Genomic DNA, 18,523 nt, shown 5'->3' with positions numbered 1-18,523 from the left:
CTGTTGTAAATTAGTTGCCCTTCTAAGGTAGTTTCTTTGGTTTCTTACACTAAAATTTAAGAATATGCAAAGATGGCCAATGAGTGTACTGTACAAAGTAGCAGCATAAAGCTGCTGACTGGGTTAACTGCATTTGGCACATACTTCTGTATAATTTACTATTCTTTTGTGCACATCTTTGTAGCTGCCTTAATACCCTTGTCTCGGACGCTTGCTACATGAGGTCTTCTTCAAATTAAGTTTTTTGCAGGTATGTCTACATTACCAAACCATGTGGCACAACAGAAGAGGATCTGTGGAGTAAACAATGGAGAGTACTAGATGATCGCACTACGTGTATTTTGTTGGAGCTATTCCAAACTTACCCTGGAATAGCTTTAGTCTGTTTTCATGAACTCAAGAGCCATTAGCAATTGCAGCACCTTAAGCTTGTTCCTAGAGTACATCTTTCAGATTAGCTTCAACCAAAAGGAATCAAGGAATCATACTCTTCTCCAGCCCCAAAAGCTATCTATGTAGGACTGCAGCACCTTCTTGTCATTAAAACATACCTGTTCTTCTGGAACACCTTAGTTGCTGAAGAAAAGCCAGACAGTAGTCTGGAGAAGCAGAATCTGCTGGAATATAACCCAGTAAACAGAGGGGTTTTTTTGGTCAAAACAGTTCCTTGATTTATTTACTTTACTAGGCATCAACACAAACAGCTGCAATAGTGAGGTGGATGCACTTGACTCCCGCCCCAGCCAAACCAGCAGCAGTTTGTCTCAGGCTCCAGAGGAGGGAAGGGCCTGAGCTGCAGCCAGGCCAAGAACTCCTGCCAGGAGACCCCCAAGGAAGCAGAACGGCACACTGAACGCCGTTAATTTGTGGGCGCATGGAGTCTCATGCATACTTTTCCTACTGTATGCAACTGACCATGAGTCAACCACTTCATTCTATAAATACAACAGCCTGGATGAGCTCACTTTGAGCTCTCCCTGCTAAATAAGTGAGCTGTACGGCAATATTTTTACTACTCACAGGCCAGTGGATGAGCCAAATTTAAGTTTAATATTAATCATTTAGCCTAAGCAGATGCACAATAAACATAGTGAATTACTTACAGATACAAGGCTGTATGATTTTTAATATCCTCTTTGCTTCATGTTACTTGGTAAGCTGGATTTGCTAAAATTTTAAGCTGTAAAGTTCTGCTTGTATTTACCAAAAGCAACTACAAATTACACTGAACACTTGCAAGATAAGGCCTATTTTGCAATTCGCTGGGAAGAAAGGATTGATTCAGACAAAACAGTACCTGCAAGGTTATGGACAATAAACAATGTCTGCAGCTGAACAAAACAAAGGCCTACATGGAATCAGAGAAGAAGATCCAATGCGAAGCAAGAAAACCCCAAGCAAAACATTGCCGTTGGACTGAATCATGGTATGAATGGTTTGTAAAGATATAAAAGTTTATGGTTTCCTACACTCAGGTTGGACCTCTGTGCAGGTACTCAGCTTGAGCCAGCCCTTCTGCTATTCTACTCCATTAATTTATCTTTTTTTTCCTAAGAATTTTGTCTCCTGAAAGTCTGCTCTACATACAGTTATCAAGTCTCACCTGAAAGTTTGACTCTCAAGCTTTAAACAGAGACTCTACAGCTATCAGAGTTATTCAGGGATGGAACGCCTGAAAGTTTGCTTTGTGAATGGGTACAGGCACCCAGAGAGAAGGTAAGTAGTGTTTGGCTTGGCATATTTCCCCCATGCAGTAAATAATAGAGTGAACCCGTCGCTGAACTCTTTTAAGTTGCACTTCTCTTTAAGAAATCTAAACATTGTTCTGCAGTAAGCAGAACCCTAAATTACTCCCCTGCAACAAATAGCGGTGCACAGGGACACGGGATAGAAAGAAGCAGCTGGAAAGGAGACGATGGGGGAGGAAGACTGTTTTTATCACTGACAGTATTACCTTAACAAACACCTACTACTGCCAAGTGGAGAAAAATAAAGTGCTTTGGAGACTTAAACACACTTCAACATGTACGTTGCTGACTCTTCAGTATAACATCCACATCTGTCTTTGGAGGTTGTGAAAAGCTTCCTCTGTTCACACAAACACTGAGTTTTATTTTTAGTATATTCATGAACAAGTTTCTCTCTCCTCCTGTTCTGCACCGACCAATGTGAGTAGCTGTTTTGTTGTTTCTTCTTTCATCACTCTTCATTCGTGAATTCTGGTCCTTATCCTAACTGCAAACAACTCTCAAATTGGATATTCACTCATCCAAACTGAAAGATCAAATTTAGGGAGTCCCATTTGCTTAAACACATATATCTCAACTGCAAATTTACTTCTTAGCATTCATGCCTATTTTAGAAATATCACATAAAAGAATTTTTAAAAAGGTCTCACAATATGAAGCTACACTGTACAAATTACAAGGCCATATAAGCATTTATGCAATTTACGCTAAACGATGTTTTCTAATATTGCAGCATCAATACTGTTTTATAAGATTATCTTATTGCCTCTTCTCATTGGATACCTGTCAGCACTGTCTTTTTCATAAAGAATGATCCTCTGCAACAGCTCCTGCAACATATTCTCACTGATAGTAGCAGCTGCAGTGCACTCATGGCCTCCTTGCTGTGGAGCCCTGACAACTCAGTCTTACAGCTTAGCTTTGCTCAGCAAATCCCAAGGGCTGCCTCCCATTTGAAAGAAAGGAAACTCACATGTCAGGAGCTTTATTCAGTTTGCTATGTCAAAGTAACACACTGCACCTGCCAGCAAGGATTCAGTTGTGCTTACTCTCTGTTGCTGTAGTGCCTTCTTCCTTGAAATTCTTGGCTTAAAGTTCTTGGTAAAGAACACGTTTCCTTTAATAACTGCATTGCAGTGAATAAAAAGAATTAAGTCAGAAATTACATAATTTATAAATATTTTAATTAGTATCTTACTAAATATTTTTGTGATTGTAATATCTTATGTTTCCTAGAAGGGGATGACTTATTCTAGGACACACTTAAATATGTCTGTAAACATACAAGCATAACAGCATAAATACACACATTCAACTAGAAATTAAGGAAAAATCCTCACTGAAAGTTAAACCTATCAAGAAGAAATATCCCACCTAGACTATACTGTCAGAAAACACTGATAGTTACAGCCATATGAAACTATTTTAATTTTCAGTCCTGACTAACCGTGAGACTAGATCAATGATACAAACTGAAGTTATCCAGAGCCCGTGAGATCTATACGGAGTTAAACTGCTCAACTGCTGTAACTGCTGTTACACTGTACCTGCAGTGCTTCTCATAGCACTTCCAGTTAAAGATAACTCTTTCCTCAAAGATATTATGCAAATGTATTAGCAAAATGTAAATAGCTTTTGGAAAAGTAACATAGGGAAAGAGAATGGATAGATATATGTATGGGTGCACAATAGAAAAGAAATGTTATGAGCCAGGAAAAAAGAAAAAAGAGAAGGCACAGATAATCAAGAACAAGTAACAAAAACAGCAAGCAGACAGAAAAAAAAAATCCAGAAATAGTGATAAGAAGATAAGTTTGAACAAAAAGGGCTGGACGTTGAACTTCAGTCAGACCTTTTTCTCTGAGACTATTTTATGGCAAGACTTGAATGACAGGTTATTTCCAGGCCTCTCTTTAATCCAAATGAGGTCACATTTAGTTTGCAAATTAATTCTGTTTTCATATTTCTTATCTTTGGCTCAACAATCATATTTTTGAAATTCAGTCTGTTCAGATTAATAAATGGTAAACAGCAAAAAACGTCTGTCATAAGGAATTATAAGGCCTTCCAGCAAAGATCATCTGCGGAGTCAGAGGAGAGAATATTTTGGTTCACAGGAATAAGCTTTATCAGTTTTGCTCAGTCTCTTCCATCTCTCTCAGAACTGCACACACATATGCCACCCATTCTTCTTGTTTTCCCCAAGCAGCCCACTCAAGGTCCATGCCCACCTCTACCCTCTCTCCTCTACACAGGTGCCCTGACCCAAGCCTCAGCATTGACCCCACTGGTGTCACACAACCCTCCCAGCTGTTAAATGGAAACTGGGACCTCAACATGTCTATGTAGAGCCAAGATGATGCTGTGTTCTCTACCACTGCCAGTGGATATTTCTTTGTTCTGCCAGAATATTTTCTCAAAATGCTAAATGTGTGGCACTCCTTATAGATAAAAATTGTTAAATTAATTTTAAGCTAATTACCATTTATCAAAATTACAATTAAAAAGGTTTACAGCCCTAGCAGTTTCCAAACTACTACATCTTTTCCAGGCATCCATAGCTGGGTATGTCTTCACAGAAACCTCCAAGATGGCACAGAATTGACCATTACTGAAAGCAGTACATCCAAATGACCTGGCACCTTGCTCATGCTTTAAAACCTTACATCTCAACAAGAGGACGCACTAATGAAGCTGCAATGCTTCTGATGCCCTAGATAGCTCGTTGAGAACAGGCTTGGCTGTTTCTTCAGAGCACTGTGTGTGCTTTCCTGCCCAGAGGCGGCCCTGCCATGCCCATAGGCTTCCTACGTTATGTGACCAACTGGAATTCGGAAAGCTTTGTGAGCTGAAGTAAATTGTACTCAATATGCACAAACAGCCATTTTCAGAGTTTAAGACAAAGAGCTTGAGAGTTCACACCAGCATTTAGGTATAGGCAAAGTTACTTCTCCACTAATCTTGGGCTCAAGTAAGACATTAATTGTTTACATTCAAACTTTATAAAGAAAAACATTTTGAGGTACATGACTAAACCTGGTGATAATACCAAATTATACAGATTAACACAGATAAGGGTGAACTGTGGCAAACTCAATACAGCCATGATGAGATGAAATGACATGGCAAAAGGAAGACAAATGAAGGAGAGTGTAGATGTGTTTAAAATGATGAAAGAGGTAAAATCTGTATGTCCCGTATTTAGCCACAATGTCTGTGAACACAATCACAACTTCCTAAATGTAATGACCAGTCAGTTCAAAAGGAGCAAGAGTGAGATCTTGAGGCGACACTCAAAGCTAAAGGGAGGATAAAAAGGAAGTTCCACGTGAGGAGTTATTAGGAAGGCACAGAGAAAAAAAAAAACCAAACACAACAACAAAAAAAACCCAAATAATTTCACTGTGATATTGTATACTTCCAATTTGGAAGAGACAGCTCAGCAATGCACAATAGATGCTTATTGATTCTTGATTGATATTGAAGAGGAAACAGAAATCTTCCAACAGAACAAGTAGGGTACACCAAATTAAATTAAGAGCAAGCAGGTTCCAAATAAACAAAAGGAAATGGTTCTTCAAACACACAGATAAACTGCATAATTCCTCACCACAGGATATTGCAGATGCTCAAAGTTTACATGAAATCAAGGGAAAACTGCACTCACTAATGGGAGAGAAGTCCATTGAAAGCTGCTAAATTCACTGAAAGCACATCTGGCCAAGATTGCAGTCTCGAATAATTGGAAGCTGGAAGAGTATATGGGGAGAAGCACTGTACTTGCTTACTTTGTCCTTTTGCTTTTCCCTGGGCACCACTTCTGGCTATCATTAGAGGCAGGATGCTGAGCCTGATGAACTTTTAATCTGACCAAATGGGTATGTGTAAGTAAATTAAACAGTGATACAGCTTAGGACCTGGAACTTGGTCATCTATATCACTAAATTGATAGACCCCAGCTGTGAAGGTCTCTTTCAGACATTTCAATGAGTCTAATTAGCATTTTCCCATGTAATTCCCAGGCCCAGTTCAAAAGTTAGCAAAGGCTAAGGACTATTCCCAACAGGCAGTTTTGATTAAGCCCGTTTCAAAGGGCAAGAGAGTTAAACAGTATGAAGATGGCATGATCAAGCCAAATACCACAGAACCAGAGGATAAGCCCTGGTAACATTTAGCTCACTAGGATAAATGCCAATGTGACCACTTTCATTATAGGTAGAGACTTCCTCTAGAATTAACAATATACCGTTCCTTTTCCCCTAGAATATCTGTGTACAGATGTCTCTGTGATCGTATGAGATCTGCTTGGTATTTAAAAAAAATAAATCTGTCAAATAAAACCAGTTGCATGCTTACTCATTGAGATGGCTGTCTTGTAAACAATGTTTAACCTCATATGATTCCATGAAAAAATTCTAAAATGTTACCCCCAATGTCAGAGCTGAACAATCGTACCAGGAAAGAAAAGAAAAGAAAAACAGTCCCCCCGACCCTAAAGCTTAAAAGGTGTAAAGAGGTGACTAAATAGTTATAAGATGAGAAAGAGAATACTCTAATACTTCCCCGTATAACATTACAAGACAAGTACGAAAAATCTCAGTTCACATATACATCCAGCTGGTAAAGCACTCCATCCTGACTGCACAAAATAAGATTTAAAGGTCAAGAAGATCTTTTCCCTGCCCCGGTAAAGTATCTGCGATGATGGTTAGCAAAGGTAACGAGCCATATTTTCAGCAGAGTGACACTGACTCCACTACCATCCAAGCAAACTAGGGAGCTGGACCCTGAGTCTCTGATGCAAACCAGCCATTCTTCCATTACTCCAAAATACATGCAGACTAACAGGTCTGTACATGCAGTGATCACAGTTACATCAAGATTTGCAGCTTACTGAATTTACTCTTCTAATCTTCAGTTCAGACTGAAGCTTTGCTAGCAGAACCTATAGTGGACAAATAGAAGTGCTGTACTAATACACAGGAGGGTTACTGCTTCTCTTAATAGCCATTTTTCAGTATCTTTAATAATAGACCTTTGAGGTTCATGACTGTCTTCTATCCATGATAACAGCTTCTATTTTTAAAGCAGATTGGAAGCTTCCTCAGTACTTGAGCTGTCTCAGGTGGAATGGTTTCATCACTGAGATTTGTGATACAGACATCAAAATATTAGAAAGACTAAAAAATGACTAACTTCAACTAGCATCTGAGAAGAGTAACATGGTTCCTTCTTCATTTACTTACTCTTATTTAAGAAAGACATATTGAAGACCGTGAAATAAAAGACTACATCTGCGGACACACTGGAAGTTTATAGCCTTGCATGTTCTCAATGGATGGAAGATAGACAGAGCAGTATTTTGTTAGGTGTGATAGGACAAAGTAGAAAATGTTGAACCTTCAGGAAATCTTCTTGACACTAAGATCTATTAGGAATTTTCTTCTAAAGAAAACAGAGGAAGCCCTAGTTCCTGGGATAATTCAATTTGTACTTCACAAAATAGTAAATATATACAAAGAACATCCTGCATTTAGAAGAAAATGAAGCAGATGACAATTTTTTCTACATTTAGGCTGGACAAGCCCCAGACTCTCTCTTCTCAGATGTATACACAGGCAAAAGCACAATCAAAACATACAAAAAATTAAAAGGATGAAACACTGGAAATAATGAACAACTATCAATATGGTTTTACTCTCAGTTTCCCTTAGTCAAATACATGTAACTTTTTTATTTATATCACTTTAATGAGAAATATCAATCATAGAATTACAGTAAAATAATAATTTTACCAAAGATCAAGTGTTCACAAGTGTACATCACAGCACACATCCTACTACATAGCTCAGCTGCAATGACATCCACTTCTAAAATCCTCTGTTTCAAGTATGAGATGGGAGTAGAACAGACTGTAATGAAGGAAAGCAACCAGCCAAGGAAAACTCTAACTGAAGAGTCCCTCTCCAGAGCACAGCCATTTTCCTACTTTATCACTCACAACTTCTGAGATACCAACTAGGCCTGTGATACAGTCTGTATAACAGCATGCTTTACTTGCCTCTCTGAGCTGAAACAGGAACAGATATTTTATACTAGTATTTTAAAGCAGCTAAGCGAGGCAAGAAATTTCAGTTTCCCATCTCTGTGAAATGACTATTACCTATCAGTGACAATTCAGTCATGTTTGCTTGGTTATAATTAATATGTAAATTCTCTGGCTTTTCTATTACCACTATTCCAAATAAAATATAGATTTGTTCTACACATGCTGCCAAACAATAATGACATTTATATGGTGTTCATGTTCCATGTGTCCGACAAAACTGAATTCTCAGTGTTCTAGCTCGATAACAGAAAGAACCATATATGTGAAGTATACTATAACAAATAAGCATTCTAACCAAGAAAGCAGACAAGATAACAGAAAAATGGGGAACCTGCGTAAAGAGTACTAACTGAAGCGACCAAAAGAAGCAAGAGTCAGGAAATAAAAGAGAATTAATTACATATTTCACAAGGGAAAAGAGCATCGTAGGGGTTATTTTTCTGATTAACTAGCAGCATTTGGGCTAATTCCAACTCCCAAGCGATGTACATATCTAAGTAGATACCATTTTATTTTTTTTTTTTGCAGGTCAGATGTATTCTCCCCTACATGTAGTTCCTACACCTGTAGCTTCTGTGTCGGATCCTATTTTTTTGAGGCTACATCTCTGATTTGCCAAGCATATTCCGGATTTTAAAGCTTTCCTCTAGTTATTATCAGTCCCTCCTGACTTCCTATTATCATGAAATATAATACACACACTTGCTATCCTATACTGTAAAATTACAGTTCTGAACAGTATTAGAATGAGGATGGAATCACATTATATATTCTGCCTTCCTGGCAGCAAACCAATTAAAGCTGCTCTCAGTGTATACTTTTTCAGTTATCCTATAGAAGGGTAGACGGATGTTTTTGTTGCAGCTGTGAGACTACCATATAAGAGAATGTCATTATCTAGGTGACACAAAGAAGACAGAATACAAAAGAGAGTAAAACCAAATTTACAGTGAGAACATATTTTCCGTGGAGAGAAAACTTGCAGCATAACACCTGCACAGACAGTCTGTTGCTTTCCTCATCACTACTGGCTTCTGTAAGAGAGAACCAAGTTCAACCAAGACCAAAAAAAGAAAACAGAGGAAGGCAGAACAAGACTTCTGGATTCCTCAAAGAGAGTCAAGTGTGGCAAAGAAACTTTTAAACACTGTAAAAGAATCTCCCTCAATAGTTTAATAAATAGATGCCTCCTGTATCTTTAATTCAAATACAATCACTCACTTCTGCCTCAGTTGCCTACATCTCCCTGATGTCCCCAGAGTTTTCTCTGCCAATGTAAAGCATAAAAGAATAAAAGCCAAAGCCAACTAGTTTGATTTGCTGAACTGAGAGGTATAAGGCTGAGTTGGTCTCAAGTATTCAATCCTATGGAATGTTATGGTCACCAAACCAAAAATATAGGATTGTTCATTTTAATGCACTGCTGCAGGGAGTTTGAAATGCAAAATATCCCATGTTTAGGCAGCTGTGTCTCACTCTAGGTGATATGCAAAATAGAGTGGGCAAACACTATCTTGTTCCTTGACATGTAAGATGGTAGAGGTTTTTTGTATTCTAGGCTTTTCAGTCATGTTTGTTATGCACAAATTAGTTCAAGTATTTTATTTTGTGATGGTATGTTAAAATGCAAAGGTGTTGACACATTTTTAATACTGGAGTTCAGTAACTGGAAACTCAGCACTGTGTTCTTCAATAATTATTTGAATTAAGGCTAAATTGAGTAACTGTTAAAGTCCAAGAAGAGACTTACTTCCCATAATCTTAAAACATAGTCTTTCCTGACAAATTATGATGTGTAACTTCTGATGAGACTGTCCCAAAATTTTTGAGTGAACACTGGTAAATATAGAACATTCCACTTCTACATTTCCTTTATTTGAAGGACAGCTGAATACATTTTTAAGAGTTACACTAGAAATACTTTTAAATGAGATCTTTTAATGAACTTTTGAAGTTACAAGATAAAAAGAAAAAAAAATTGTCTAAATGTGCTGACTCAGCCTTCGCATCAGAAAAATGTGGCTACCAGGGGTTGGGTCATTTTACCTCTGCCTTAAAATAAGGGAAATTAAGCAAAGAGAGTGGCAGCAACAGCTGGAACCATGTGCCTGTGCCCAAACACAATTTATTCATAAAACTCAAGGAAGTACACCACAGCTGCACAGCAATTATGGAAAAAAAAAATCCACAGGCCCTTCAGAACTGATGAATAATGATGCCACCAAGGAAATAAGATCTGCCGGTGAAGTTAGAAACACCCAGTCTTAACAAGTGCTTTTTTTAGAGGCTGAATCTTCACATTGTAAACGTTAGTTGCTATGGATGCTGGTTTTTACTTGTGATACTTTTTCCTTCCTGGTTACTGGAATACCTCTTTCTAAAAAAAAAAACCCTCCACAATTTAAAAATGCTTAAATTCTGTTAATCCACAACATGCTTTCTTTAAAATATGAGCACTGGAAAGCGAGCTGACACTTCTGAAGAGGTATGCTGGGTGAGTGAATATACTCATACCTAAAGCAGCCTAACTCACAAATACATTGCACTTTTTAAAATTCAGAAGCTGCCACCTACTCTTCATTTTCCTCACTCTGAATATTGCCAGAATAGCAGTATCAGGCATTCTTCATCTTCACGATATCTAAATTCAGCAGAAATGATTTTCTGCACTGTTTTCAGACACAAGCTGAAGCATAGAGTATCTATCTATGATCCAAGAAAAGACTCTTAATTCAGGTTGTCTAATCTGAATCAGCCAAAACTAGTGAAAAAGCAGTAACCAGACAGTAACATGGTTAGGAGCTGAAGTTTCCACCATGAACTATCACCACCGTTACTCTAAATCCTATTAGGCAAGCTACGAACAGGGTCATCCTTCCTCTTGTCCCCCAACTCAGACTTGCCTTTGATGACCTCTGAATTACAGAATCACAGAATGTTAGGGATTGGAAGGGACCTCGAAAGAGGACCTACTTGTCTGAAGCCTCTCAAGAACATTAGGTTGCATCATCTAGAGACACTCAGGCTGGCATTCTGTCAGCCTTTCCACAGGGCCAGTTTAGTTCCCATTTTAATGCACCATCTTTTGAACTATTTCTGGCCACTGAAGAGCATCTGCAGTTGGGAAAAGCTGCTTCAAGCTTCATTTCCAATAGCTACTGGTAAAGAACAATGAAAGGATTTTCCTGGAATTTACACTCAGAAACATTTTATGGCTGTTGGGAGAGGAAGAATGTCCTTAGGGCAACATGCGAGTCCATCAGACAAAGGGACGGAACTTCCAGTCTGAGGAGGAGGTAAATGCACCTGCATTCGGCTTGACCTCTTGCAGGCAGTTCACTCAGAGTCAGATGTGTGCAGGAGACAAAACTTGTGTTAACTACTGTGTAGATACACAGAAGTACATCAATGAAAATTAACCTTTTAAACTTAGCAGTCAGTTATGCTGTAACAAATGTCAAATTTTGCCATTGCAGTTAAAGTATGCTCTTAGGAAAAAACTGTGTAAAACATTTAGTAGCTATGAGCAACACAGTAAGTTTCTATAAAAGCGCATTTGAAATGCAAAGAAGCAATAATGATGTACTATGAATATCTACAGATCATCTCATCATACATTTCGTATTGTATAAATAAACATTTACTAGTTACCATAGAGATAAGATAGCAATAGACACTACTGGAGTACAGAGGTTACGGTTCTGTTAGACTTCACTGTTAAACATTGCCTTAAAAAAAAAAAAAAGTGTTTCTAAAAGAAACACTGATGACACTGGTTGACAAGCATAAAACCCTCCTTCTTCTTAAACACTTCAGGAATCATTTACATAGCAAAACCATAAGAATTTTACTTGTGGAAGAGTTAAGGAAGACCTTCAGAACAAAGCTCTACTTGGTTTGCCATATGTCTAAACATTAAACTGAAAATAGCATGGACAGAATAACTTACCTTTTCACCTTCTTCACCTTTACTACCTGCAAAGCCACGTTCACCCTGGAATACAAAACAATAATATAAAAATCTCAACCACAAAAATTCTTAAAATAATTGCATTTTTTGAAATAGTTTTATCGTACTGAATTTTCATTATGAGATTAAAACAGAAGAAAAAGTTTTGATACTGATTGTCTCTCATTCAAAGAGGTGTGAAACCTCTATGAAAAAATGACATGGCCTTCCACAGATTTGCTGATTATCAGTAGTCAATCATTTTTGCATTCAGCCTAAGGGATCTTCTTGCTTTAAAAATCCTGAACTATTCATTGATGTTAAACCCGCTTATTACAGTCTGCTGTTGTTCTGCAGAACCAGTTTTAATACATTTATTCCTAATAATACCTTCATTTTAATTTTTCAATATGACTAGTCAGCTGTGAAGGTCTCCAAAACCCAGAACAATTGAGACAAATATATAGATACAATTTACTGAAAGAAAACTTATTCCTTTCACTTCAAAAATGACATTCAATTTACTCAAGTATTAAAAATGACAACAACAAAACCCCCAAACAACCAAAACCAAGAAATAAACAAAACAAAATACCAACCAACCAACCCACCCCCAAAGCACAGAAGGGATGAGTTTTGAAATAATGAAATAATTCAAGCGCAGCCTATTTCAGCAGCTTGAATTCTTTATTAGAGGAATAAAAAAAAAAAAGAGACCTGATATAATGCTCTTCCAGCTCCAATTTGATATCTTTTAGCTCAGAAAATATCTTACTGTACAATCTTACTACGTTAGTCTTTGTCAAATAGCAGCAACAGCCTGGCTATATTATAAGAAGAGTAACACTCACTTTATATCTTTATTAATGTATATTTGTATGTTTTGTGAGATGTGCAGACATACAGCCAAAACCAGATACTTGTAGCACAAAAACTACCTAATAAAAAACCCCCAAATCTTCTTTTTTTCCTTCAGATCACCTATCAGGAGACAGTTTGCTTGTCTTTGCCAGTCTCCAGAATTCAGTCTCCCTTAGTACAATGTACATGATTTTTACAGATCTGAAGATGAAGAGACTAGAAAATAGCATATGCTGTTTTATAAACTACTTGCAAAAAAATAGAATGAGCAATGTCTAAACATTCTTTCACCCTTCAGAGAGCATCATTTCCTTATACAAAAGTCTAAGGTTTAGATGAGGTTAACTAGAACACCAGGCAACAACTTGCGAAATTTCCAGCAGCATTTGATCAAATCTTTCAACTGGTACAGCATCATGTACTTCACATCCAGAAATTCAATTCAAAGCTTTGGAAATGTGCAGGTGGATAGATTACCAAATACTTCTGGTCTTTCCATCAACCACCTACAGTGGCTGCTTTTTTGTTGTTGTTGTTGTTTTGGCTGGTGTGGCTCATGCAATCAACAGCATAGATATCAATTTTAGAATCATGCCCAAAAGCAAGCATGCAAAATGAGATCTAGTGAAATTACCTTCCATACGTCCTCACCGAAAGATGAGGCGTTAATTGCTGAAATAATTTCTGAATGTATGCAACTTCTGTTCTGCTCATCTAGTTTCCCTATCTGATTAAAGTTTGGACCAGATGATCTTTCAAGGTCCCTTCCAACATGGATTGTTCTGTGATTCCAGTTCCTCTCTAACTGTTGGACATACAACAGGGATAATGCCTATTCACTTTTGACAGATTTCTAAAGTAGAGTGTTTTCTTCATTTAGCTTTCCCTTTTCTGAGACTGTCTATCCTGTCCTAATTCATTATATAGAAATCATTCTTAAGAGTAAAGATTTGTCTGGTTGTAGATTGTACACCTCCGACAAGAGTCTTGCTCTGGCTTCTCTGCAGCCTCCCAGTACCTACAGATAGCAGTGAGCCTGTATACAACCCTCCCAAGTAGGGGAACCCCACTTTTGACAGGCCACCAACTGGATTTAACTCCACAAACCTTTGGGCCCAGCCATTCAGCCATTTTTTTTACCCAATGAAGAGTGCACCCATCCAAGCCATGAGCAGCCATTTTCTTCAGGAGAATGCCATGGGAAACAGTGGTTGGTCAGGCATGATTTGCCCTTGGTGAATCCATACCGGCTGTTGCCTTCTAGTCCCTCCTGTGTTTAGAAGTGCCTTCTGGGATTTGCTATATATTTTTTCCAGGAACAGAGGAGAGGCTGACTGGCCTGCAGTTCTCTGGATCTTTCTTGAAGATGAATGTGATGTTTTCCTGTTTTCAGCCATCAGAGATCTCCCCTAGTCACCATGATCTTTTGACAATGACAAAGGGCAGCCTTGCAGTGACACCAGCCAGCTCCCTTGGCACCCCTGGGGTGCATACTGCTTGGGATCTTGGGAATGTCCAGTTTAAGTGCTGCTTAACACCCTCCTCCCCTTCAGTGGACAGTGGTTCATTCTCTTACACTCTGCTAGGAGGCTTAAGAAACCTGGAAGCCTGAGGGCAAAGCTTATTAGTGAAAACCAAGGCTAAAAAGGCATTGAGAGCTCTTGGCCTCTTCGATGTCCCTCACCCCATTAAGCAGTGTGTCAAAATTTCCTTCAGCCTTGTTTTTGCTATGGATGCACTTAACAGAAGCCCTTCGTGCTGCCCTTCAAATTCCTCATTAGTTTCAATTTTAAATAACTTTTTGGTTTCCTAACTCCATTGCCACAATCTTTGGCAATATTTGTATATTCCTACTGGCTTACACTGCTTACTTTCTTTTTGTGCCTGAGCTCAGACAGGAGGTTCCTGTTCATCCACGCTGGCCTTCTGTCATTCTCACACAACTCCCTGCACATCGGAGTGGACTGTTCTTGGCCTTTTAGGAAGCCGTCCTTGAAGAACAACCAGCTGGGCTCCTTAGGCCTGCAGGACAGTCTCGATCGCTCCTTGGCCTTCTCTTTGACTGACTCAGCAAACTTAGCTCCTTGAAACTCTCCTCAAAGGTCTCATTTTCTAGGTCCCTGAACATTGGCTCCCTGCTGGACCCTGCCTGGTTTCTCCACATCTCTGAAAGAAGTGAAGGTGGAAGCCCCCCTAGACACGACACAACACATCAAATACAGCACCACCAAGCAAAGAGGGGGAAATACTTTCACCTGATCTGCCAGCTGCAGTTTTACTAACGTAGTGCAATATGTGGTTCACTTTATTTCCAATAGAAGAATGCTGTAAGCTTATATCCAGACTCCTGTTCACCTCTAGGTCCTTCTCAGCAATGCTGCTCCTCAACCAGTCAGTTCGCTGACTGTACCAATATATGGGTGATTAACTATTTCCTTCTTTTTTTTCAGAAATACATTCTAAGTGCCCAGATTATTTTTTCACATATTTGAATTTAAAAATTCATTATTTCTAACTAGAGAAAATAAGAAATACAATCAACAGAAAGCACAGAGAAAGAAGTATAGGTAATTTCCACTTGACAGAATTAAAAATATAATACTAGCCACTGGTAAGTTACTTCAAAGAGTTCTCATGCTGCAGAAATAAAAACTTGAAAGCTGAAAAATCACACAATGACTGACTTAAATTCTCCTTTCTGTGACAGAATTTTCACATTGTGTTAGGCAAAACATTTCACACAAACTTTTAAATGGACAATCACTGATACCTCATCTTGATACTCACTGCAGGATTGCTGATACGATTTTCAGAGTTTTAAATACATCTACAGTACAAATCAATGAGATCTTGGCTTTGAACGTATGAATTGATAGAGTATAGAGTATGGTAACCATGTTGCAGGATTCAGTGATAGCTTCCTCATCTGCAGAAAATCAATTCCTTCCTTCCCTTTGTGCTATATTGTAGGAAGTATCTACCCTAAAGATACACAAGTAAGACCTTTACATCAAGGTCATGGTGCAGAACACTTACTTGAAATTTTAATATTTACAAAATAATGATTTGTGTGTGTGTGTGTGTGTGTGTGTGTAGTCTGTTATTTTTTGGGACCAGTAGAACTATTTCCCCAAGAATTTTCTACAACGAATTAGGTGGACAGACACGTATGACATTACGATTTAATTCCAAATAATTATGGTTAAACATAGCTGCAATCAACAGAAAACAAAGTCTGATAATGAAAGGAATCAAGCAACTTTAACAAATATCAGCAAGGCCTATAATACAGATGTCGCTTTCTGCAAGTTCTGGCCTTCCTACAGTATTCCACCTCTGGAGAGGAGCAAAAGATTAAAATGGAAGAGTGGAAGCAGCAGTGTTATCCCTCATCTCATTTTGCTGAGATCACAAGATTTTCAAATTTCCAGTGTTTGAATCTGCACAGTTCTGAGATTAGGCGATTGCTCTTAACACAAAATTATACTCACAGGCAGGTTTGTGCTACTGTACCACGCACCCCTTCTTTTCAAAAGAGAAGCTGATAGTAAAGTTCCCCTGTCACATTATAAAACTCATTAACTGGATATGTAATTCAAATACAATTTATGTAGATACAGGCCAGCTGGCAAAAAGAATATGGAGAGTGAAAATGCATAAAATGTGACTGTTCTTTGCCACCTTTTTTTTTTTTTTTTACCTTGGAACCAGTAAGACCAGGTATGCCAGGAGCACCTACTAAGCCAGCATCCCCCTGAAACAAAATATACATAGCCATCATTTTACAGACCTAACTCATAGCTGAGCTAAATCAAGAGAAAAAGACATTTACTGCTTCTCATTCTTTTTCTACAGAACAGCTGAACTGATTTCTAGGGTCATTTATGCCTGTTGACTTGTATTTGATTAAAATACATTTCAGTTCAAAATAGCAGGCAATTAACAATTACAGGTTATCTAATTATGCAACAAATATAGCAGTAGATTGCTTCAGACAACTGGACAGCAAAAAAGTTTAGAGAGTTTGGATCATGTGAAAATATTTTTTAAGTTTTATTTCAGCCCCTGATTCAGAAAACAGTACTTCATAGGGCACTTAAATACTACCCAAGTACCTAAAATCCCAAAAAAGATGCCACAGCTTCTACTCTGTTCCTGATACCTATGAGGTGCTTGAGGCGAACAGTTAAATCACGAAGTCCCACAGGAGTTGTATCCATGAAGCAGATCATTGGTTTCCAGGCTCTGCTCAGTCCAAGGGGAGTTTCAGATCTTTCCCCTTCTCGAGGGGAGTGCCCACCCTCCCAAGCTGGAGGAAATGCAAATCTTGATGCTGTGCAACCAGGCAGACAATATTCTGTTTTTCCTGCTTCCTAAGTGTATGTTCTGTTCACGTTGTTAAATTACTGCCCCTTTTACCCCCATTTTCTGAAAGAGCAATATAAGTCAGCCGTACAGTTGACTATTAGTCACCTTCTGCCCCCCAAATGACTGCTCATGAAAATTAAGAATCTGATTCGGGTTCATAAGTTCTCTTCAAGAAAACAGATGCTTAAAAGTTATGCTCAGCAACTGAGCATAAGTACAAACAAGCATCTCGTTATATAAAAAATGTTTTTAAAAGGTAACTATCCAAGCTAAGTAACATGTTAAACTTCATCTTCAGTATCTGAATAGGGATTAGTTGAGTAAAGGAAAAAAAATAGATCAATAGCTCTGAGTTGAAAGCTACAGACAATGTAATTCTGCATTCAATATAGGGCTTTCCAAGGAAAAGATACAGTTAAAAACCTAGTAATATCTTATTTATAATTAAAATATAAAATATTGCAGCAGTTTTCTTTTGCATTCCTTCTTAGGAAAGCTTGTTAATCAATGACAGACCTAGTGAGAACCAGGCTCTGCCACTCAAAGCTGAGAACCACCCTCCAATTACAGATTGATGAAATATGCCACCGTGAAGTACATTAATTTTGATCTCAATAAATCTAAAGTTACTGAGCTAAGTTCTGTTAGAAGAATTCATCTGTGCTCATATGACTTCAAGTAGGAGCTTAGAAGACTTATTAAAGGAATGTAAAATCAAATGCTTTCTCCATTCCATTCATGGGTCTTAATTCCTTGACAGAAGTTTGTCCTAGTAACTCGCACACCATCCAATTCAGCTTTCCAGCCAAGCCAGAATTCAGTAACAAAAGAAAGTTTTGAAAGTTCAGTCATTTGATTCCAAGCCAAGAAGAAGACAAATGTCTCATAGACACAAAAAAAGAACAGAGACAAAGGAAAAGCTCCAATCTCTCTTAAGAACAGAAAGAGCCAACAAAAGAACAATTACTCATCAAAATGCTACAAGTAATTAAGCAAATAAATTCAAAGCACTCATGATATACGACAATTAAAATATAGCTTAAAATAGTTTGTTAAAAATGGCATTTTTCTAACTTCACTTGTGGCACAGTTTCCAACATCTTCCTTCCAGCTCCCTTGTGTAAAAATAGATGCTAGCATGTAAGGGAAAAATCCTAATTAATCAAGAGCCCTTCATTTTCTCCAAATTTACTGCATGAATTCAGAAAAATTCTTCATAGTCTAATAGTTACCAGATAATAATATTTCATCTTCCCTGCTATATTGGATCACCGTAAGCTACCAAAACCAAAAACAACCAACCAAACAACTCACTGTTGTTTTGTTTTGTGTTTTGTTTTTTTGTGGAGACAAGCCACAGATGTTTTGCCTTGCACTGTTTAATCAGTGCAAATAATTATCTCTTCAACGCAACAATGCAAAAATAACTTCCCACATCAATAGTGATCTTATTAAATCTAAAATGATTAATGTTGCGGCTCCTTTAAC

At 38.0% G+C, this 18,523-nt stretch overlaps 1 protein-coding gene across 1 annotated transcript in view; it reads right to left on the bottom strand.

The window, feature by feature from the left end:
- The window catches only part of COL19A1 (collagen type XIX alpha 1 chain), a gene marked incomplete at its 3' end in the record, with an annotated part of 188,045 nt that overhangs the window by 110,431 nt on the left and 59,091 nt on the right, over positions 1-18,523 (bottom strand). The window contains exons 10-11 of the mRNA XM_080341240.1: positions 16,368-16,421; positions 11,807-11,851 (exon numbers count right to left, since the gene is read on the bottom strand). Of these exons, the coding sequence (XP_080197366.1) occupies positions 11,807-11,851; positions 16,368-16,421 (99 nt within the window). The remainder of the gene's footprint in view (positions 1-11,806; positions 11,852-16,367; positions 16,422-18,523) is intronic.

The sequence above is a fragment of the Nesoenas mayeri genome, assembly GCF_963082525.1.
Source record: "Nesoenas mayeri genome assembly, chromosome: 3".
Classification (NCBI taxonomy): Eukaryota; Metazoa; Chordata; class Aves; order Columbiformes; family Columbidae; genus Nesoenas; species Nesoenas mayeri.
The sequence above is the reverse complement of the archived record's forward strand: the minus strand, read 5'-3'. Positions and strand labels throughout refer to the sequence as shown.